The sequence below is a fragment of the Pogonomyrmex barbatus genome, unplaced genomic scaffold (assembly GCF_055798465.1).
Source record: "Pogonomyrmex barbatus isolate J1 unplaced genomic scaffold, ASM5579846v1 scaffold3, whole genome shotgun sequence".
Classification (NCBI taxonomy): domain Eukaryota; kingdom Metazoa; phylum Arthropoda; class Insecta; order Hymenoptera; family Formicidae; genus Pogonomyrmex; species Pogonomyrmex barbatus.
In genome coordinates, this window is record NW_028297127.1 from 420,410 (window position 1) to 444,406 (window position 23,997).

A 23,997-nucleotide genomic window follows, 5' to 3' on the forward strand; every position below is an offset into this window, starting at 1 on the left:
ATAAATATTACAATGTTCATACACTTATATAGAACATACTTATATACAAGATGATATTAAATAAGTATTAAATATGTATTTAATAGTCCAGTATTTAATATGTCCCTTTTTAATAACATATTCTACTTTTCTCAAGGATGAAAAAAATATCATAAGAAATAAATTCAGAAACTCTACCTTTTCAAGATATGTAGAAACACTTATTGTTTTGTTTATAATAGAAAGTATTTTAGGAATCGTTAAAATTTATTTTAAAAAATTGTTAAAATAAATAATTTCCTTCTGCAATAATACACGCTTCACATCGAAAATTGTTGATCTATTTTGTCACATATGATAATAATCCAATTTTTGAGTATTTTCAAATTATCAATAGTATTATTATCACAAAGTAAACTTTTTAGATGTAAAAAAATAAAAATCCAAAGAAGTTAAGTTAGGAAAGGCACGCGATTACATTATATTTAGGATAATGTTTAGCCTTTACGGAATATGCGAAATAAAGATACAAAAATTTTATAATGATGTTCCCATATTTCAATAGTGATATAATTATGTATATTCTTACAATTTAATAATTCTGACAAGTTTAGATTATTTAATTGAAAGACTTCAGAAGCTATAGAAATATACAATAAAATCCTATTTTCTTACTTGATACAATCACATACAATCAAATTAAATTTGATAAATTACATATACAGATGCTCTGACGAATTACATTTCGCATAGCATTTTACAGAAACATATGTTACAAAATTATATTATCTATGTATAATATGTATAATTATGTATTTACCCTTAATTATCTTTCTTCATTCTATTCGATGTCATTCTATAAATGATGGAATCTCGTCCTGGATCCATATCGGCAATAGCGACTGAAAATATCAAAATTTACGTTCAAATTTTTGTTTCGTATAAAGAATAATTATATGTAATGATTCGTTTAAAAAAACTTGTAAAGAAGGGAGGTGTGTGTTACGACGGGAGCTTGCCCTTGAACCAGTCGTGAAAAATTCTCATTATTTTGTGAAAAATATCATCTCAGCTAAGAATCGAACTCGGATCCTCTGCTTACCGGGCACCTTTCGAGGCATGTGGTAATATAAAATTTATCGCAATAATTAGATGCGTTTAGAACAACACACCTTTTTTGATTGATATAAATGATATACAATGTAATATATATATATATAATTGATAAGGTTTTTATGGGACATTGTGTGTGTGTGTGTGTGTGTGTGTGTGTGTGTGTGTGTGTGTGTGTGTGTTTTGTACATAATATAATTGCCGAATTATTATCATAATCAATTTGAAATGAAAGAAACTTTTGTATACATTTGCAAAAATATTATCAGATTAAGATCTCATATTATGATCACATCGTTTGTGTGCAGATAAAGCAAATTAAAGAAAAGTCCTTAATCATATTGCAATTTTCAAACAATTATGAGTTATTGATTAATAAAAATCACCAAAAAAGTGCGTATCTGCTCGGACTATTGGTTAATGCAAGCGCACAGCGAGATGCAATTATTCAGCGTTACGTATATTTGGAATTACTAATTCGCGACGAGATTATAAAACAGAAAACTTTTCTTCTTAATTTGTACCTGCTCTGTCTGTACATACACGAGCACTATTAATTATAAATAATTGGAATGTTTTTAAAAACGTCGTCATATTTCCAAAATAATTATCAGTATAATCTTGTATTTATAAAAATACATACTACAAGTGGCTAAGAGGGAGAAGACGAAAACAACGCCAAACCACAGTATTATGTTAAAGATGGCAGGATAATTGTCCGTATAAGGTTTTGCGCGACCGGAAAATTCGAGCTGAAACAGAGAAATTTTTGTAACGAAGATATAAACACAATTTGAGAACCTACAAAAAAATTTCAATTCTGCAAATATCTTTCTCTGTAAAATTTGCTAAAATTATTAAATAGTACACTACATTTCTTAACACTTCGCGAACAAATACGATTAAAAAATCTAATGTATTTATAAAAATAAAAATACCAAGGCTTTGGCAATTAACATATGGAATGATCAAGAATTGGCAAACGAAATTTGCTTTCGATATTTGTTATTAACTAGCTGGTTAAATCTTCATGTTGATGAAAATTTTCTATCAAAAGTCTTATCATTTGTAGATTATTGCTAAAATGCACGCATGCAGTTGGAAAAGCTTTCATGCAAGATTATAATTTTGCACTCGAGAAGCACAAAAATTATTGACATCATTTATACGCAATAATATTTGTATAAAACGGTAATTAAACTTCTTGAACTTACATCCTTTCGCTTCTCAAGTACAGCACTTGCTATCTAAATTTTGCTATGTAATTAAAAATGTTTCTATAATTAAGCATCATTCACATAAGCAGTAATAATATAACAACAGCAAATTTTACAATCTTAATGCAAAAAAGATAATGTAATACGATCTGTAAAGAATTGAACTTAATTAAATAAGTAGATATAAAAAAATCCTTTGTTAATATTGTTTCGCTCTACTGGAGTACTTTGTAAACATTAATTATTCATCTTCCTAAAATTCAAGTGCTAATATTCTAACAAGGTCTGGCAGAATGAAAACAATTGAAGAGGCTAAGAAAAGAATTGGACAAGTCACATTTTGTTTGTTGTTGTAGTCAATTTCTTTCATATTTTAATATTTATATATTTTATTTATTCTTGAAATGATTCAAGTATTTAAATATTTTAACTCTGTTTGTAATTACATCTTAGATATGTCATTATGTTTTATTTCTTATTATTTTTTGTAAGCTTATTTTATACAAAATTTCTTTGATATAAAATTGCTTTTTTTATTGGTAATATTATACTATTAGTCACATTAGTAAAAAAAACTATTCATATATTTAATCATAGAATGGCAATATTGAAATTGAAATGAATATTGAAATTGACAAAGAAGACAGACTTATCCGATTCTCTCTTAGGCTCATCGATTGTGATGCATGTTAATATGTTTGCGATACCTGTCCTATTGTCTGTGTGTTAGTATTTATCTTATACTCCTGATTAACTTCGTCGGACTTTTCCGACGTCCCGCTATTATTCTGAACGCCCGTACGTTCAGTAGTGCTGACAGAGTTGGTTTCAATAGTACTAGTCATTTTATCTGTCCCCTCTTCGTCCTTTTTATTATTTTGCTCATCTTGCTCGTCGTCTTGCTACAATCAATGTTGTTCAATATCTGAGTAAAGTGATTAACACACGTCCAGTCTTGAAGACTCCAAAAATGCTAGAACTTGAAGCACTTAACTTTGCCAAGTACATCGATTTATTGACGTTGAATTTCAAATTTTATCGATATATAAGGATTAGAAATTTGTAGAAAATTGATTAAGACAAATATTCATATACCTATATCGAATTTCGAATTTTATCGAATAACAATTTTAGTGACAATTAGTTAAAAAAATTAGTTAATGACAATTTCAAGATTATATTAATTTATATTAACTGTTTAAAATCATCAATGTCGAACTTCAAATTCAAATTTTATCGACTCCAAGGGTGTCAAGGACTCAAAGATTCAATATCTTGTAAGTACATCTTTGTAAGTACGAAACTTCGATTGTTTGAATTTCGGAAAAAGGTGGATATTGGACAAGTTTGTAAGTACGTTATTAGAGTAATTAAAGAGTAATTCGTCGTGTTCGCGGTATCCATGCAAAAAGCTACCTCTAAGTCGGAAGAAAAACACTCTCAATCAAGTAATAGTCCATGCAATGCGATTCGAACGGTACTTTGACGAAAAAATTATCGTTAATATTAATAAATTAATTGGCGCTCCCTTGGCACCACCAATGAATTTAACATTTTTAGTATTATAAACCTATAAAATATCCCGTAAGAATTAAAAGCTGTATAAACAAAAGAGAACTCGTTTCAAGCGAATTAATATATCGCGATGCTAGATAGATCTGAATAATTGGAGCAAGATTGAAAAAAAAATTGCTCAAATTCATATTTCATAATTCTTTATACCTTTTTTTGTATTCCGACATAGAAAAGAAAATTTTAATTAATTAATATTGAGATAAAGAGTCTGACACTTACTTAAAAAATTGATTGCAAAATTCATATATCATTTATGTACTCAATTATATATTGTCGGAATTGTCAAACGGAAAAAGAACGATAAATAAGATATAAAATAATACTTTTTTGTATTTATAATTTGATATTAGTAAATTTTAATAATTATATTATGTTCTTATATTTTACTAATACCTATTCCGTTACAATTTCGATAAGAAAATGACAGTGAAAAATTTCTTTCTCCAAGAAATCTGAATCCTTAATATTCATAATTAAATATTTTACAAAATATTTAAAATAATCGAGTTTCAAATGAGTTTTAAATGAAGATATTTAACATAATTATATCGTATCTTGATCTATAACTATGAAAAGTTATGATAAGTTATTTAATTCTATTTTGAAATATTATTTTTTATTCCCAAAAATTGTTAAATATTGCTTTTGAAATACAGTAGGCTGAAAAATAGTTATATAAATGTAAAATAGTAATAGATAACACTCACCGGAGCATCTCTACGTTTTCTCTCAAGACGGACAGAGCGGGCGTTTCTCACTTTGCTGGCATCGTTTGTGAAGGCCGCAATGACAACCTAGAACAGTTTGTCACGAATTTCACAATTACTTAGTTATTAATCAATAAAAATTTGCAAATAAAACCGCAACTGTATGAAAAGATAGTCGTATTATATGCATCGATGATTGCTAAGAACATTTTATAATATATACCATTCTTCTTTAAAAAATAGATACATATTTTTTTACAATAAGATTTACTTTTTATTATTTTATTATTTCATAAGAGTATGTAGATAACATAATTATATAAATAAATATTATAAATATTTCATAAATTATTAATGTCCCACATGATATATCACATATTATAAAAAAAGATCGCAATGAATTCTAAAAGATCTAGAGAGGATTTTGTCGTCATTTCTAATAAATTCTGAGAAAACAATTTGTAATACTTTGTGAAATCCACCTTGTATAGTGTAAAAATAAGCTAAAGAATAATCAAATGATCAATACAAATTTTTACTTTTATTTGCAAATGAAATCAACAATGAATTCACATACCTTGCCGTCGTAAGTATTTACAAAAGCCTTGGAAACATGTTCCATTGCATCATTCAACAATGTGTATGACTCTTTAGCTGGTGCAGAATTGTTCCCATGCAGATCCAGAACAGGTCTGAGTGCTGATACCACCAACCAATAAACATCCGTGCCAGAATCATGCTTCTTTGCAGAGACTGCATTGTCGGCGATAGCATGGAGAAGTTGCATTTCCTCGACAAACCTGCGATCCTCCTCGACCTCTGAACTCAGCGACTTCAATTTCTCCATGTTAACAGGCTTGAGCTCACCAAGAGCTGATTGGCCAAGCTGTATGTTGGAAAAATTTTAATTATAATATCTAGCATCTTTAATGAAGTTTTATATCATTAAAACATGTTTTACATTTTATCAAGTTATTGTTTATTCATCAATAGTTGTTTATTTAATACTTACAGCATCAACTCCATCACTCAAATTAATCCTGACCAATGTATTATCATTGCTTCGCTCTTCTACTCTGCTTCTAATTGCTTGCCAAGTGGTCTCTTCCGCTTCATCAACAATCAGAGGATATGTAATTTTAGTTTTGTCTTTTAAGAATGGCAATTGTTCTATTCCATCTATAGGTATAGCAACTAATGCCTTGGGCATTGAAAATGGATCCCATATGGCAATGCTATGCTCTGACTCCCTCTGTAAGATTACAAATGCATTTTTTTTTTAGGAAATTAATCTTTAAATATATTGCCAAATGTATCAGAAATTATAGATTACATATTTAAAACTTTGAAAGATTCAATTTTATCATTCAATCCATGTTATACAAATTTAAAGATTTGTTGTTCAAAACTCTCAAATATTCTTAAAATTTCGTGCAAGAATTTAGAGAGATCAAACATACCTGCTTTCCAGTATAACCAAGAGCTGCCGATAGGATCTCTTTAAGACTGCTTTGCTCAACCTCTCCATTTACAGTAAATTCCACGCTATCAGGTGAATGAAGAACGACAAATTCGCCACTGGCGTGAACTAGAAAAACAAATATTAAAATAAATCTCAATCAAAATGCAAAGATAATATCAAGATGCAAAGACAAATATCTTGAGCAAGATCTTTTTCATTAAAAAAAATATAAATCTTAGTTTCATTTACATTCAAAACATACAGAAAAATATTGATTTTGTTTTAAAATAAAATTAAGTTCAAGCATTATAAGAATTTTGTAAATTTTAATAAAAAATTGTTTGTTAGGAAATACATCGACTCTCACGATCAGAAATATAATTGCGAAAAACTCGAAACGTTTTGAATATCCCAAAAAAATTGTTTGAAAATAAAGAGAAAATTACCTGCGGCAAAAATGGCGAAAAAGAGTGACAATTGTCGAAGCATTGTTGCACGAAAAAAATAATTAAATTCGAAAGACACTCCCTTGACGTCGATCAATTTCAGACGCGATCATGTGATTATGTCAGACAACATGTGACATCAAGAGTGAAAAGCCTGAGACATACTGAAAAGGTACAGGAAACAGGAACAGGGAATAGCAACAGGCAACAGATTTCGACCAATCAGAAGCTGTGAAGAATATCGGAGATATTTCTGATTAGTCGAAATCTGTTGCCTATTCCCTATTCCGTGTTCCTGTTGCCTGTGTTTTTTATTGTGCATCCGGCTTAATGTCTCGGTTCGCGGGACAGAGTTCGCGACACTTTTTTCTGCCAAATTCTTTCATTTTAGGCAAAAAGGAATCGAATTAATGTAAATTTATTTAATTTTAAGGTGAGAGAGACCTAAGCTAAACTTTTATCATAAAATGCTTCGAAGTATTTTTGTAGCATCACGTGATGACTGCACCCTATGACGAAGAACGGTTTCTTCCATACCTTTGAATTTTTTCTACCTTCCTCGCCTAAACTAATATTTTAGATTTCACCCCTCTATTCGTAAGTTCGCGGAGCAAACATTGCGCGATCAGTAAGTTCCTCGAATCTCCGCGTGATGGCGTCACGATCACAATGGGTGTAGCGAGGTCATCCATACCACGTGATTCGCGCTCGCGCACCTCGTGACTACTAATCGATCGTCTTGTTCTCCTGTCGTCTTGCCATCGCGGCATCGTGACTACTAGTTCCAGGAAAACGATAAGACGAATCTAGTGTCATTGTCGAAGCATCACAATTTTTTTTGTGTAGTCAATGTTCCTGGAGTAAAATCTACTCGTTTCTCTCCGCGGCGCGTTACTTCCAACCATTGAAGATGGGCTCGCTCTTCCGCAGCGAGGAGATGACTTTGTGTCAGCTGTTTCTCCAAAGCGAAGCGGCGTATGCTTGCGTCTCCGAACTTGGCGAGCTCGGTCTGGTACAATTTCGCGACGTGAGTGACGTGTTTTTCATAATTTTTTTGTCGCCCTTCCTGATAGCCAGTAATAATTCTTTTGCTATTCCTAGATTGCCCATTTAGACGTCAACTATTAGTTTTTTACGTCACTGTTTTTGATTTTAGTTAAATCCTGACGTCAACGCTTTCCAACGAAAATTTGTCAATGAGGTGCGTCGTTGTGACGAGATGGAGAGGAAGCTACGCTACCTGGAAAAGGAAATCAAGAAGGATGGTATCCCGATGTTGGATACTGGTGAGAATCCAGAAGCCCCACAGCCCCGTGAAATGATTGATCTGGAGGCTACCTTTGAAAAGCTAGAAAACGAGCTGCGGGAAGTAAATCAGAATGCTGAAGCGCTTAAGCGCAACTTCCTAGAGCTCACCGAGCTCAAGCATATCCTGCGAAAGACTCAGGTCTTCTTTGATGAGGTAAGTTACTGACAGGCACTAATCAGGCAAATATTTTTTCTCAGTTTGATGATTCAGATAAGATCAGGTGAATTTACTTATAAATTGTCAAAGATAATTTCCAAGTTTATTGGAAAAAAGGAATGACGAGAAATGATATGGAGTTATTGATGGGATTGTAAAAAGTGAATGTGTAAAGTATGTCTTTTAGGTTTTTTAATCTGTCATTTTTATATATAATTGGAATGTGAATATTGTTGGGAACAGGACTCTCGTAATGGGTTGTAAATATCAATAATGGTGTTATTATTTGTGAATGTCAAATCAATGAACATATAAGAATTTTTTCTCAGCAATATTTTACTATGAGCAACTATCAGCAACATTTTACGCGCAGTCATTTATTTGGCTTCAATAATATTTGTCACCAAACGAGGAGTGTTCCTGCTCTGTTTGTCGCGATTGAATTTTTCTAAGGAAGCAAAAACGTGAAACGTTCGTGTTGCACAACTTGCAGTCTTGTTTGGCTTACATTTCCATAAATCAATTAAGCGCCGCGACTTTTCTTTCAGATTTAGAGAGTAGTTTTAACGCGCGCTTTAATGGAATGGATTATCTTAATGAGATTTCTTCGAAAAATCGCTTGTTTTTAGCATATAATATACGTCATTTAGATATATTACCCTCGAATCTTAAAAAAAAAAAACTTTGGAAGGCTTTTGCACGAAGAAATCTCATTGAAGCGACAATCTTGCAATGTTCTATGAAAAAGGAAAAACTAAGTGATTGATCTAGCTGCACAACTGAGAGAAAGAGAGAGAGAGAGAGAAGGAGAAAGAGGAAGTTGGAGGAAAGAAGTATGAGAGAGAGAGAGAGAGAGAGAGAGAGAGAGAGAGAGAGAGAGAGAGAGAGAACAAGAAAGGGAAATAATGATAATGGAATAAGGGAAGGAAAAAGGGTGTAGAAAGAAGATGGAGGGATGAGAGAAGGAGGGAAATGAGAGAGAGGATGGGGAGGGAAGAAAGTGAGGAGATTAATGGAGGGAGAGAGGGGAGAGAGAGAGGGAAAAGGGAGAGAAGGAGAAAGAAAGAGGGAAGAGGGAGAAAGAAAAAAACAGTGGGAAAGGAGAGGGAGGGATGGAAGGAAAGAGGAATAAGCGTCAGAAAGGAAAGGGAGAGGAAGGAGAAAAAAGGGAGGAAGAGGAGAGGGAGAGAGGGGAGGAAGGAGGGAAGGGAGGGAGGGAGGGAGGGAGGGAGGGAGAGGGAGGGAGGGAGGGAGGGAGGGAGAGAGAGAGAGAGAGAGAGAGAGAGAGAGAGAGAGAGAGAGAGAGAGAGAGAGAGAGAGAGAGAGAGAGAGAGAGAGAGAGAGAGAGAGAGAGAGAGAGAGGAGAGAGAGAGAGAGAGAGAGAGAGAGAGAGAGAGAGAGAGAGTGAGAGAGAGAGAGAGAGAGAGAGAGAGAGAGAGAGAGATGCGCAATGAGCTGAGGAGCTGATCAAAATTTTCTCTGATGCATGAAAAGCTAGAGATTTACTATGTAAATTAGATTATACACAGAGGCTTGTCCTCACGCTTGCGCAACTTTATAAGAATGCAGCGGAGTTGCTTAAAAAGAAACGGATTGAGATAAAACTATCTGACAGGATTGCAGCGATCACTTTTAAGAATTGCCAGACATCAGAATATCTTCATTTTGTACGTTACTAATCATATATTGTTGAGTGATTTTAGGATTATTAATGTGTTAGTGTTGCCAACTAACCAAAAGCCACTGCTGCAAAGGACACAAGTCACTCGCTACGCCCTATCTCCCTTTATATCCCTTGAAAATTGTTCAGTGCTGTCGTGATTTCGTACGGATTTATATATATACGTATATGTTTATATTTATGATATATATATATGTATATATTTAATTACATTTAACGTTTTTAAATTGAAAAGAATATTGTTTTGTTGCTCCCTCTGTATCGTGCAATCTCGAATTTTCTGAAAAATTGTATTGTTTCTCTTGTATCGACAGTGCTTTGGCATTTGTGCATGTGAACTAAGGTTGCTTTCCTTTTAGGAAACAGAATTAACATATTTGAATATGTTCTATAATTTACTGTTAGTATGAAAATTAATAGTTCACACAACGTATATTATCACTTATATCATCACTAGTAAGAAATTTTGGGACACACCTTTTTTTACAAATAGATGCTCTCAAGAAGAGTGTCGATTGAGTTTGAACAAAATTATAAATGTGAAAGTCGTTCAAAAGATGTGTTTCAAAATTTATCGCTAGCGCTGATAATACATTACGCGAATAGACTTAATATTAGCTGTAAAGCTTTTAAAACACATCCACATATGTCAATTGTGTGTTTTTTAAAAGGAAAGCAGCTTGAGGCCCTGCGTACAATGGAAGAAATATTAGAAACAGGAATGAATATTAAATGTTAAGATCTAGGCACAGTAAGCAACAGGAATGACACAGGAAGAATAACACAAGCAATAGATTAATAAATTGATGTATCAATTGATACATTATTTTCTATAGATTGAAATCTATTGCCTGCGTTATTTTCCGTTCCTACTGTCTATTATACAAAGATCTTAACATTTAATATTTATTTATTTCTGTCCTAATGTTTTCTTCATTATGCACAGGACCTTAAGCTAGTATCAGACTAGACATTGAGATTGAAATTCGATTGAAATTCCCTCTTTGATTTTTTATTGTCTTTTTAATGTATTGACTACGTAGCTTTAATTTCTATCTCCTTTCATGTTTTGTTCCAAAAATTATTTAAATTTTTCTCTTTATATAAGGATAAAAATATAATTCATGAAGTGCATGTTTTTGGGAATAAACATGTTGCACGTATTGTATTATATTTGACAAGATATTTATATACACATAATTCTTGAAAATGATAAGTAATGATAAAAAGTAATGATAAAAATAATTTATCGATATACATATAATGATTCTTAGCATCATTTATTTAAATGTTTTATGTCATTTCTCTGAAGTTTTACGGACAGGTAACAATTTGACTGGCGAATAATAACGATATTACAGAGATAACAGTAAGTGATAAACATATAAAATATTACAAAATATAATTGTTGAAATTGACAATAATAAAGATTAAAAACGTAAAAAATTCCAATATGAAATAATTAGACGCATGAAATCTTGTTATTAATATATTAATAATAATGTATTAATAGGAATGTGCATGATTTGTACCAATGTTTGCAACAGTATGCATTTATTTGCATTTATTCAACATTTATTATTTTAAAAATTACATCTTGTACATAATATTCTTTAAAGGCTGTCCGTGATTAGTTCTTTGCACGAAATTTATTAAATTTATAAAATTTTTTTACCTGTTTTCACACACAACATCCTTTTTATACTTTCTTTTAAATCATTACAATTCATATAATATTAATGTAAGTTACTTATTAGACATTATTAATTAATAATTTTATTTTCCATAAAATATACTAAATATTTATTTCATATATTTTAATAATTTTTTATTAATATAAATCAATAATTCTTACATAAAAAAATATTTAATAATTATATGAATTCTTATTGTAATTGCTTTTCTTTAGTAAGAAAATTGAATTTATATAATTTAAATTAAAATAATTATATCCTAAATATAAGTTAAGTAATAAAAAATAATGAAAACATAATTACGGCCTTTACTGAATTAAATAAAAATCTATGTGCATGTAATACGTGTAAAAGATTGTAAGTCTATATGTAATATATATTTTCACTTTAATTAATTTATTGTAGTTATTATAGTTATGATTACAATTAAGACTCAACTATATTTTAATTGTTAAATGTAAAACTAAAAAAAATTAGAGTTGCATGAATTTTATGCAATTTGTGATGCTCTCTACTTATCAAAATAAATTCTTGATTTTGTAGATTTTGTAGATTTTTAAATTAGACTTCAATGTCTTAGATTTCAATGTCTGACATTAGGATTTTTAAATTTGAACTTTAAATTCTAATAAATTTGGATGTGCAGGAATTAAATTTTTATTTGTAATTCTGAAAATATTTTACATATTTATCAACTCACTTAGAAGATTGCTTCTATGAAAGTATTCGTTAAATTTTATAAGATTTTTATTTAAATTCTCTGATTTTTAATTTTTCTCCTATTAAAATTGTTGGGACTTTTACTTTTCTTTACTTCCTTCGACAATTTAAGTATTATCACGAATTTATTATCACGTTGTTAGACCTAGCATTAGAACGATGCAACTTCATGAAGAGATCTCTCCTTCTTCTTTTTCCTCTTTTTTTCTTTCTTCTTTGACATCGGTGAGTTGAAGAAAATTTTGAAACAGAGAGAAGGGAAGATGGTCTGATATGAGTGAGTGGAACGGGAGATAGGGCGAAAGAGGGGTGACCTGTGTCTGTTGCCAGGCTGAGCATGGAGGTGTCGTGTCGCAGATGGCAGACCCCAGCCGTGAAGAAGAGCAAGTCACTCTGTTGGGTGAGGAGGGCCTCCGCGCCGGCGGCCAGGCTCTCAAGCTCGGGTAATTAATGTGTGGCGTACGTTCATTCGAAGCAGAGCGTGGCGACTTCCCAAGATCTCTCCAAAAAGCAAACGGATCCAATTAAGCTGCTCGAAGTTTTAATCTCTAAAAATTAAAACTGTGCGGATCCTTTTAAAGTTCGTTTGAATTGAAAGCCGATAAACGTCGATAATCTTCTGTCCTGTTTGTTTTCTTTGAAGTTACTTTGTGAAAATTCTTTCACTTTTAACTATTAACACTCCAAAACTTTATGTAATTGAATTGAAATGTTAATATTAGTATTCGTAACTGATGCCCATGCAAAGTTCTTAAAATTAATTTGTTCAATTTAATTCCTTCTACTTTTAGCTGTTTTTTTTTTTTTTATATCTCTTGTTTCTTTAAAGCCTTTAAATCTTTAGATTTCTTGTTTAAATATTTGATTCCCAAAGTTTTTCGTTTATATCTTTTCAAAGTTTCCCGATATTTACCATAAGCTTATATACTGCTAATACTTGAAAATTATCATCAATTATATATCAATTTTACAACAAACTTATTTCATTTATTATATTTTTCTTATATCTTAGTTCAAACTTCAGAATTATGTACTGAAAATTTGTTAAAACAAATTTAGACTGTGCAATTCCGAATCACCACGCTCTGCATTTTAGTCTCCACATGACTGAGAATCATCATCAGTACAACATCGCATGCCATAGTTTATGTTTATGCAGAACATGAATCTGATGCACTGCTGCACTTTGTAATAATATTCGGTCTAATTGCTAATCTTCGAATTATGACGTGCAACTGTATATTTCGAATTTTTGTTTTGAACAATTCTCTTTTATAATATATAAATATACTTTTATATATTATTACCATTTTGATGCATATTATCTTTATTTTTTATATAATCTATCATGTAACTTATTTAACATTTTAATAGTTTATAGAATTTTATTGACTTTATCAAAGTGGATAAATAACGCGCTGAGGTTCGAATGGACCGTTTCATTAATTAGTAATTCGAGGATTAAAATTATGTCAGGAAATGTGCAGCCAAATAAACAAAATGATTCGATAAATATTCTTATATGTACTCTCGAATGCGATTTTGTATTAGGACCGAGATATATATCGTAAAAATAAGAACCGAACCTTTAATACAGTTTTTCAATTAAATTTATAATTCAATACTACATATGTAGTAAATTCTTTTTATATGTGTAAGTTTTCAATATTACATATATAACATAATGTAATTCTATATAACGTAACATGATATAACGTAATTATCGTTACAACATTATTCAAAAATTATTAAGAATATATTTGGAAAATTAAGTCTTTGGAAAATCGGATCATTGCGTTTTAACATTTAACATCATAAATTTTCAAATTTATTAAAATACTGAATTTGGAGCTGGATTTTAAAGATTTTGATTGTTGGAAAACTCAAGTATTTTTTAAATATTATTTAGGATTTTTAGTAAATCTTAACATTCTGAAGATTTTTTTACATAATATTTTATATATATATATATATATATTTATATAAATAATTGAAAGAATTCTCTTATTGCGAAACTAATTATTATTATCTAATGTAAAAAAAATGTTGCAAGAAAAGAGAGACGCCATGATTATCCTAATCTACAATAAATACCGTATCACAGGTTCGGTTTTCGTTCCATCGTGCAGAAATTGCGTAGTGTTCGAAAAAGAGAGAGTTTAAAGGGGATCGATCTCGAAGAAATACGCCACTGACTTTCCAAATATTTCCCCCCCCCCCCTTTTTTTTTTCTTTTTCCTGCACCTCCTCTCCCTGTTCGCGTAATTATAATCGTTACGTTGAAGATCCGTCCGATACTCATCTTAGATCCTAAATAGTAGTAGACTCGTCCTACGTTAGCGTGTTCTGTGATTACAGCACCTGTACACCGCGGCAGACATCGTAGGAGCACATTATAGGAATCCGCTCAGGCAAGCTGTTATCAACCGTTATTTATATAAAATCTGTTTGCGAAATTGTTTTTGCCTCATTGTTTTGCCTATGTCTATATTCAAGACTCTCTGTCGCTCGAACGAACCATACATTGTTGTTGGAGCACCTCTTCGCGAAGACTCCTCTCTCTCGTTTGGAAAGAAACGGTTTTTCTGAAACTAAAAATTTGATTAACCACGGATCTGAAGAAATAATTTTATCTTGGATCATCGAAATAAATTATACAGGACACTTAGGGTATGATAATAACACTAAGATTTTTGTCAACTCCGATAATTATTTTGATGCTCCAAACAAAAAATTATTTTCAAATTCTATGTTCAAATTTTTATATGTTTCTAATAAAACAATTTTTTTTCATGTCATCCCTCATTTCGACGTGTAAAAATTTCTTCTCTCGCTGAGTATTCATTTCTCATGTCTATTTCTACCAGTGTAGATTAACTGTAATTTCAGATTACCTTTACTCTTTTTGTAATTTTATGAATTAGAAAGAATAAATAAAATTGAGATTAAAGTTAATCTAGTATTAGTAGAAGTGAACACGAAAGGAATTTTTATATCTTGATTGTGCTTCCTCATTTTAAAATTCTTTTCACAATTTGAATCAGAGAACTTAGAATCTTAAATATTTAGATTGTTATCCTATTATATTATCTCTCTAAATCGTTGGAATTCCTGATCCGCAAATATTCTAGTTTCTTCTTAAAATTTGAAACGTTTTTCTCAATAAGTGTATAGGATTGTCGGAAATAAATATCTTTGATTATCTAATTTATCATATCCCCGTCCCAAAACATTTTCATTGTTCGTGCCTCTTGAGATTGATCAAATTGCCACAGTTAATTCTCACGTTAACAGATAAAATCCCGTTTTTTTTTTTCCCTCTTTTTTCCCTTTGTCTTCGGGGATGCTTCAGCAATCAGAATCGCATTTGAAAGACAAACGCGATTTTTCGCTTTCATGAATAACAGATTGTGCAAAACAGGGCTCTCACTCATTTTATGTCGCAGTTGTACGCGTGTTTTTTATATGATATGAAAGAGGAACACCGGCATATCGTCGCGCCGATTGATAACAGTTGATACAGTTTGATGCAATCACTTGTTTTTTAACACCCGCTCCAATACCCTAAGCAGAGAAATTCAAACTGTATCGAGTACTTTCGATCTATGACGAAAATGAGATCGAGATCCGAGCTCGCTTTCCAATCCAACTCTCGCGCGCAGCCAAATTGTTGTAATAATTCTCACTGTAATGATACAATTGTTGTAAATAACAGTAAATGATGATGGTGTGGCCATGGGTATGTATAACAAGGTCTCCCTTTTTAACAAAGGACTGTCTGTTTATATATGTTTCTTTTTTTTTTTTTTTTATATGTGCCGCTTACTCGCATGCTCTCGCACACATTTTTATCAGTGGATTATTAAAGGATCGTTAAAGATGCTTCGTTGAATTTTATTTTAAAATTTATTGATTGTTAACAAGACTTCAAAATTTCATGAAATCAAATAGAAGAAAGGGGAGTAAGATGACGAAATGTACAAGATGACGATTTGTTAATTTTAAGCTAATAGATAAAGAGCCGGTGCAAAACTTATTAGAGATTTGTAATGATAATAGAAAATCTATTATAATTTAACTTTAATCTATCAACGACAAACTTGTATAATTTACATAAAAAGTAAATTAGGTAAATTAGGTAAATTGTATTCGAAGAATTAATTATTTTATATAATAATTATATATTATAATTAATTATAAAAAATAATTATTAATTTTCTTAATATAATTTAAATCTATTTATGTAAATTATATAAAATTTAAAATTATATATATAAGATTATAATATGACATTATAATTATTATAAAATAATATGAATTATTAATACTAATTTTTCAAATCAACAATCATGACAATCGATTATTTAGAAAGAAAACATGCGTTGCAAATGTATTCCAATATGTATGCAAAATCTAATGTTTAGATTATTTCTATCTGTATGTGTCAAAACATTTAACATAACATTCTAATCGAAATTATCGTTTCATATTATGTCTTCATATTTTATATCTCGGAGATTTATTGTTAACTATCTTGTACGATAAGGAAACTCCGTAAAATTCTAGTACAATTTTGTAGATTTCAATTAATCCATAAATTTCTAAAACATGATTCAACGAAACTCCTTTAATGATTTAACAGCTTGGCTTGTACCGTGCTTTACTTAAAGATAAAAGTTATTACTTTATATTTTACATTGGACAATAAGAATAATGCAAATGAAATACATTAACTTAGTCATTTTTTGATCGATTAGAAAAAACTGAAAATCGAATAAATCTGTTAGCAGCAATTTCGATTTTAACATAATTTGATTGATTGTCTTTTTCGAGGGAATCTCTTTATAGCAGTATGAAGGATCACTAAACGAAATAATCATGGCTTATAAATTTTTTCCAGATTGTTCAATAAATAGGAATTGCCATATATCCTTTCTAATGTTTATTTAATAATTTCGACATTATTTAAAACCCTCAATAAACAAAAATGGATTAGATAAAATTGAGAAAATTTAAAACATTTTTTATGATATAATATTTTGTTTTTTTATTTGAATAAAAAAATTATTATTAATAATTAATAATTATAAATATTTTATTTAATTTTTCTTTGTTATATTATATATAAATTTTTTTTTAAATTAAATTATCTTGAACACATCATTATCAAATTTGTTTGTGTGCGTGCATGCGTGTGTGCGTGTGCATGCGTACGCGTGTGTGTATATGTTACATCGTAAATACATCAAATTGACTTCAATAATTTTAATAATTATACATATAATTATCTAGAACTGTATGAAATTTATATATTTTGCCTTTCTTACGAATGTTAATATAAATTTAATTTATATGTGAGCATTTTCACGTGAATAGTTTTTTTGGTCACAGTTTTGACTTTATAACCATTATTATTCAATGATTGTTTAATTTGGTATAATTAATTTCATTATTGTTATGTTACATGTTGGCAATTCCTATTTAGCTGAAGAACTTGACGAACCTGAGGTACCTCCAGCGCAATAAACTATTTTTAATGATTTTGCGCTGCTCCTAAAATTGCATTTTACAATCTCATTTTTAAATACAATTTCCAGATATGAAAATTAAATTTTCAACGTTAAAATGAATACTGTATTTAAAAATATTGTATTAAAAAAAAAAAATGAAAAATATAACAAAAAGAAATTAATAAAATTTATGAAATTTAAAATTCAAATTCTCGTAACTTTTTTATATATAAACTTATATATAAACTTTTTTATATATTTTATCACTACAATCTTTTTCATCTTAATTATGTAAATCATTTTAAAGTTTTCGTGAAATTGTAAAGCGATTATCCAATTAATTGCGAAGAAAAAACTATGTTGTTCAAAATAATTTGAATACAATAATAGTCGAGTCTGTCATATTCTCATTTAATTTACCTCAACATTATACCATTGTACCATCATACATGCGGAAGACATGCTGTAACATTACCATCATTTCTGATTGGCGTGATCCTCGCTTCTGTAAACGTTGCATCGTTATGAGATACCTCAAGTTCGTCTAAGATTCAAAAGTAACAAAAAAAAAAAAAAAAAAAAAAAACTCGGATGCAAAACAAGAGACAGAGTTTGGAGCATTGTGGTCGTGTCTAGTGTGGCTAATGTGGTTGTGTCTTGTCTGTTGTGTCGTCAGCAAGAGCACGCGGGCTTGAACCCCACCGAGTCCATGACACGCGCGTTGATTAGCGATGATAATATCGCCCGCCAGTCCGCCCTTGGCCCTGTCCAGTTGGGGTACGTACTCCCATTACTAGTTACTCCTTCCACTCTCATTGTGCTAGATCCCAGGAATCCGAAGAGTCGAATAAGTCCAGGAATCGCGAGACCGACATTAATTCGTAATTCTCCGTATGAAGTATTATTTGTACGGTGATGATGCGAGAGAAATTTGAATATCTTTGAATTGTGCATTTAAGCAGGACACGATTAAGCACAGATTATTATTGTCAAAATAGAATTGTTTATCTTTATCTTTGCTCTTCTTTTCTCATCATTGATTAATATATCCGAATAATTTTTGTTTTACTCGGCTTTTTTCTTCCTTCTTCCTTTGTTTACATTTTAATCGATGTTTTTTTTTTTCTTTCTAAACAACCTTTTCCCGAATTTTAATTACAATTTAGGAATTTTGGCCTTTTTGCAACTTTGCTTATAATTTTTGATACAATTATAATTCTGGTAAATGTTTAAAGAAATTTAAACTAAATTTAAACCTCGCGTAAATTTACACCTCGCGAATTAGGAATATCTGAACATTCGATAACTATCCGATATTTGATCAGTCCGGCTACTTTTTCTACAATCCGATTGAATAGTCAGATAAAATTGAATAGTCAGATAAATTGCTAACTAGCGATGCGATCACGGTTTGGCCATCTTTGCACTTGTATGCATTCTTGGAATTTTTGACACTTTGGATACTTGGTATCTTATTACCCCGATATATTAGATCCTTAGAACCCTAGATCTTTGGAATGTTTTTTAGTATTATAGTTTTACTATTACAGATCTTTAGAGGTTTAAAACTTATGAAAATTTGAAATTTTATTATATCTGTCAAACTCCAAAATTTGCATTTATGCTAAAAGATTGCATACTTTGAACTATTGAAGTATGCAATCTTTTCTTTTTACTTTTTATTATACGAATATTGTAAGCAATATTATATAATAATTAAATAATTATAATGAAAATATAAGAAATTTTTATAAAAATATAAGAAACCCATCTGAACCTTTAAGAATATGGAAATCCCAAGATTTAAAAAATTCGAACTATATCTAGAACTATATCTAGAAGAATATAAGGGTCTAACGCAAATTTCTCCCGTACATCTAGTAAGAGATTTATTAGGTCATTGTATATTGTAATAAGTAATAAATCTCTTACTCTTTTATCGATTTGAGGTAACTGTCAAGAAATTTATATAATAATAATAATTTTAATCGGCCTCTTTATTATAAAAATAAAAGAGAAATTGAAATGCTCAAGAAATTCTCTCCTTCTTCGTATGCAATAATCTGATAAAAATGTATTTGACAAGCAAGTTTTATGGCATAATTATAACCGGTGTACGAGCCTATATCCGATTTGTTCCTGTGACACACGTATGCTATTTATTGAAGTTAGTCGTTCAAAGAATATCTCAAGAAGGATCCCTAAACTCGTTGACAGAAGTGCTCCGAGGTACGTAGAAAGAAAAAAAAGAGAGAAAGAGAAGGACCATGGCTACAGAAATCATCATTTCTCAAATTGGTTACTAATACCACGGAAAACCCGCACCAAGTGACCGATACAGATTGAAGGCTTCGCCATAACACCTTCGTAACGATCATCATTACGACGCTTTGTTTTCAATTACCATAAGAACAATGATCCCTCGTGAATCATGATCGTAACGAATCTCACGCAGTTTTCTTGCGTTTAGTACACATACATATCTATCGACATCCTAAGTATCTGATTTTCTGTTCTATCACTGCTGCTTATTAACATGATGTTTTCTGTCTCGCCGTGCGAGCAGCTTCGTCGCGGGAGTCATCTTGAGGGAACGGATTCCCGCGTTCGAGCGTATGCTGTGGCGTGCGTGCCGTGGAAATGTCTTCCTGCGCCAGGCAGAAATTGAGACTCCTCTGGAGGATCCCTCGACGGTGAGTAATCGCATCAGTCTAAACAGTGTAAAACGAAAAGTTTAAGGATTGCGAGATTGCGAGTTATGAATTATGGATTAGTAGAGTATAATCGAGAGATTATAGAGATTAATCTAGTTATTAGATTAATCATTAATAAGTCATTAAATAAGAAATTAAATCGTTTATCTATTTAATCGGTAAACTCAGCACTAATTCGGCAATGATGGATTCAGGGGGACCAAGTGTATAAATCGGTCTTCATCATCTTCTTCCAAGGCGATCAGCTGAAGACTCGTGTGAAAAAGATCTGCGAGGGATTTAGGGCAACCTTGTATCCCTGTCCAGAAGCGCCAGCTGATCGCAGAGAAATGGCTATGGGCGTTATGACCCGTATCGAAGATCTAAACACTGTAAGAACATTATATTTTTTTATTTTTATATTAATTTGATTATAAAACAATATTCTTACTTATTATTACTGCATTGAAGAAATTTGTTTTAAGTTTTGATTAAAAATGTGTATTAAACAAGCATTATGATGCGATCTTGGTTTCCAGGTTTTGGGACAGACGCAAGATCATCGTCATCGTGTTCTTGTAGCTGCAGCGAAGAACATCAAGAATTGGTTTATTAAGGTCCGCAAAATTAAGGCAATTTATCATACTCTGAATCTTTTCAATTTGGATGTCACTCAAAAATGCCTGATCGCTGAATGCTGGGTGCCTGTTTTGGATATTGAAACTATCCAATTGGCACTGAGACGAGGAACGGTAATCAAACATTATTTCAATGATTTTTCTATCACGATATGAAAGTCTAATGTTTTTTGTATTATTGTCTTTAGGAGCGCAGCGGGAGCTCCGTTCCTCCCATTCTAAATCGTATGGAGACTTTTGAGGACCCGCCGACGTATAATCGTACAAACAAATTCACGAAAGGCTTTCAAATATTGATTGATGCTTATGGAGTCGCATCTTATCGCGAGATGAATCCCGCGCCTTACACTATCATTACATTCCCGTTTCTATTTGCAATAATGTTTGGTGACACTGGCCACGGCCTCATTATGTTCCTGTTTGGTGCATGGATGGTGCTGAAGGAGAAGCCATTAGCGGCTAAGAAGAGCGACAACGAAATCTGGAATATTTTCTTCGGTGGTCGTTATATCATTTTTCTCATGGGCTTATTCTCCATGTATACTGGTCTAATTTATAATGATATATTTTCAAAGTCACTCAATATTTTCGGATCTAACTGGATGGTAAACTACAATCGTAGCACCGTTCGACACAATAAAGCTCTGCAATTGAATCCCAATTCTACGGATTATGTTGATTATCCATATCCGATCGGCATGGATCCAGTGTGGCAACTGGCAGAGAATAAGATTATTTTTCAAAACTCCTTCAAGATGAAGATCTCCATCATCTTTGGCGTGCTACACATGTTATTTGGTGTCGTGGTGGGATTATGGAATCACATGTACTTTAAGAAGCGCGTCAATATCACGTGCGAGTTTGTGCCGCAAGTGATCTTTCTCATGGCACTGTTCTTCTATATGGTGATCCTCATGTTCGTCAAATGGATTAAATACGGCCCAAAGAATGATGTGGTCGATGGTCCCGGCTGTGCGCCTTCGGTCCTCATCACTTTTATCAACATGGTACTTTTTAAGCCTGCCGCCAAACTCGGTGATTGCGACCCTTATATGTATGGAGGTCAGAGCGGTTTGCAAAAGTTCCTAGTGATCGTGGCAGTGCTCTGCGTACCATGGATGCTGCTGGGAAAGCCAATCTTGATGATGCGCAACCGCAAGAAGCAGCATTATCAACTCAACAATCACGGCGCCGAGAATGGTGATGTAGAGGCGAGCATGGGAGCCCTTCAACAGAGCGGAGGTGTCACGCAGGGCGGCGGCGGCCACAAAGAAGAAGAGGAAGACATGATGGAGGTGTTCATCCACCAGGGTATTCACACAATCGAGTATGTTCTTGGTAGCGTGTCGCATACTGCGTCCTACTTGCGTCTTTGGGCTTTATCTCTGGCACATGCTCAATTATCTGAGGTATTGTGGACTATGGTAATGAGGAATGGTCTAGCAAGGGAAGGATGGGACGGTGGCATCGTTCTCTATGTCATTTTCGCCTTTTGGGCGGTTCTCACTGTAGGGATTCTTGTACTCATGGAAGGTCTTTCGGCATTTTTGCATACGCTTCGTTTGCATTGGTAAGATTTCAAATTTTTTTATATTTTTTTCTTTTTATAAGCTTAACTTATAATGCTTGAGCTTAAGTTTAACTCTATATATATACTGTTATATGAATAAATTGAATAATTTTATATGGAATTTTATTAATTGATTTTATATTATCGCAAATTTAGATCGATAATACTCATCGATGAAAATGTATATTAAATTATTTTTGATTGTCATTTTATATATTCCAGGGTGGAGTTTCAGAGCAAATTCTATGCTGGTTTGGGCTACAGCTTTCAGCCATTTTCCTTCGAAATTATTCTCGACGCTGCGCAGGCCACGACCGAAGATTAAAATAATTAATCGTTAATTAATAACAGACTCTGACTATAATTAATATAAGGGCGTCGTGAATTCGAGCTGCTTGATTGAACAAGTCAGTTATGAATAATAAATGAGCGAGCTGTCTTTCTCGAATCAGAATATGTATGTATGTAGAGTATTGATTATAATAATTGATCAAAGTATGAAAATTATTTTCCTCTTTATCGCGTGTAGTCTTTTAATTATACGAACGGAACTTTGATTAAAATCATAAAACATAAAAATTATGGTATATACACAAGGTCATGACAAACAAATATTTTCGTGATATTATTAAAGTTCTTCTTTAATCGAATTGAATTATGATCGAAAAGATCTAAAAAACTCTTCCTCTGAATAATCCTTTAAATGAAAAATCCTCTCTAATGGAATGTATTTGTCTCATCCGTCGTTGTTCGATGTTAGAAATATCTCGCAATTTTAGAAATTTTGATGCGAGTAGTGTGGAATTCTCCATGCACATTGTAGAACTTGTAGATCTGAAAACAAATGTATGTCGCTCGTGCGATTGATGTTGTTTCATATATCTGTACGTAATAAAAAATGTGGCATATTGAAGAATATTTGATGAAAATTTGCTGATTTCACTGTGTTTTCATATAATATATTCGATAAGATGGCTTGTATGCAATTCATCGAGATCAATTTCGTCTTAAGATTCATCTTAAGAAATATTTCTCCCATTCTTTGCTTTCATGTCCCTTTTACGTGAAAAGCGTTAATCCAATAATGTATCAATTATATTAAATTAAAATTTAAACGAAATTTACATTATAATTAATTAAATGGGATAATTGAATTTTCTGGGGACGTTTATAGAACAGGCTCTGACTATAATTAATGACTATAATTAATTATAATAAATATCGAAATTCGAGAATCTACAAGAGAATTATCTCGAAAAATATCAAAATTAAATTCTGATTAAATAACAAATCGTGATAATTAAATTTTTCATTATTGTCCGAAGAGATTTATAAAAAAAAAAAAAAACTAAAAATTTTCTCGCACAAAACAAACTTACGTCAACTAATTTTAAACTTCATTGATTTAACAAGTTTAAACATAAAATAAGACGCTAATTAATTACAAATCTTGTATAACCGATAAAAATTACTAGTGTGTAATACAATAGATAAATAATGAAATACAATTTAAATTTATAATATAAA

The 23,997-nt window shown here is 31.4% G+C and overlaps 2 protein-coding genes across 6 annotated transcripts; one reads left to right on the forward strand and one right to left on the reverse strand.

The window, feature by feature from the left end:
- Nucleotides 1–514: 514 nt before the first annotated feature.
- On the reverse strand, nt 515–6,660 carry ATP6AP2 (ATPase H(+)-transporting accessory protein 2). 2 transcript variants are annotated; one of them, XM_011643652.3, is made up of 8 exons: nt 6,500–6,660; nt 6,052–6,179; nt 5,604–5,843; nt 5,169–5,477; nt 4,592–4,678; nt 3,017–3,211; nt 1,736–1,844; nt 515–881 (listed from the first exon to the last, which is right to left on the reverse strand). In XM_011643652.3, the coding sequence occupies exons 1-8, from the start codon at nt 6,540–6,542 to the stop codon at nt 802–804; spliced, it is 1,191 nt and encodes a 396-aa protein (XP_011641954.2). In that variant the 5' UTR covers nt 6,543–6,660; the 3' UTR covers nt 515–801. The 2 variants fall into 2 exon arrangements, with proteins under 2 accessions (XP_011641954.2, XP_011641963.2); XM_011643661.3 differs by lacking the exon at nt 3,017–3,211.
- Nucleotides 6,661–7,208: 548 nt separating this feature from the next.
- Vha100-1 (V-type ATPase subunit a family protein Vha100-1) lies at nt 7,209–23,388 on the forward strand. 4 transcript variants are annotated; one of them, XM_011643674.2, is made up of 8 exons: nt 7,209–7,526; nt 7,656–7,961; nt 12,390–12,502; nt 20,136–20,262; nt 20,478–20,654; nt 20,802–21,014; nt 21,089–22,470; nt 22,693–23,388. In XM_011643674.2, exons 1-8 carry the CDS (start codon nt 7,410–7,412, stop codon nt 22,793–22,795), a joined length of 2,538 nt encoding a protein of 845 aa, XP_011641976.2. In that variant the 5' UTR covers nt 7,209–7,409; the 3' UTR covers nt 22,796–23,388. The 4 variants fall into 4 exon arrangements, with proteins under 4 accessions (XP_011641976.2, XP_011641985.2, XP_011641994.2 ...); XM_011643683.2 differs by lacking the exon at nt 12,390–12,502 and adding an exon at nt 18,246–18,346; XM_011643692.2 differs by having other exon boundaries at nt 7,210–7,526; nt 12,417–12,502.
- Nucleotides 23,389–23,997: the final 609 nt, after the last annotated feature.

Excerpts from the sequence above, each read along its gene's own strand:
- ATP6AP2 (XM_011643652.3), bottom strand. The coding sequence starts at position 6,542 with ATGCTTCGACAATTGTCACTCTTTTTCGCCATTTTTGCCGCAG. Across the intron at positions 6,180-6,499 it reads TTTCGCCATTTTTGCCGCAG|TTCACGCCAGTGGCGAATTT; the intron begins GTAATTTTCTCT and ends TTGTTTTTCTAG. Across the intron at positions 882-1,735 it reads CTCCCTCTTAGCCACTTGTA|TCGCTATTGCCGATATGGAT; the intron begins GTATGTATTTTT and ends TGATATTTTCAG.
- Vha100-1 (XM_011643674.2), top strand. The coding sequence starts at position 7,410 with ATGGGCTCGCTCTTCCGCAGCGAGGAGATGACTTTGTGTCAGCTGTTT. Across the intron at positions 20,263-20,477 it reads CTCTGGAGGATCCCTCGACG|GGGGACCAAGTGTATAAATC; the intron begins GTGAGTAATCGC and ends TGATGGATTCAG. Across the intron at positions 22,471-22,692 it reads CATACGCTTCGTTTGCATTG|GGTGGAGTTTCAGAGCAAAT; the intron begins GTAAGATTTCAA and ends TATATATTCCAG.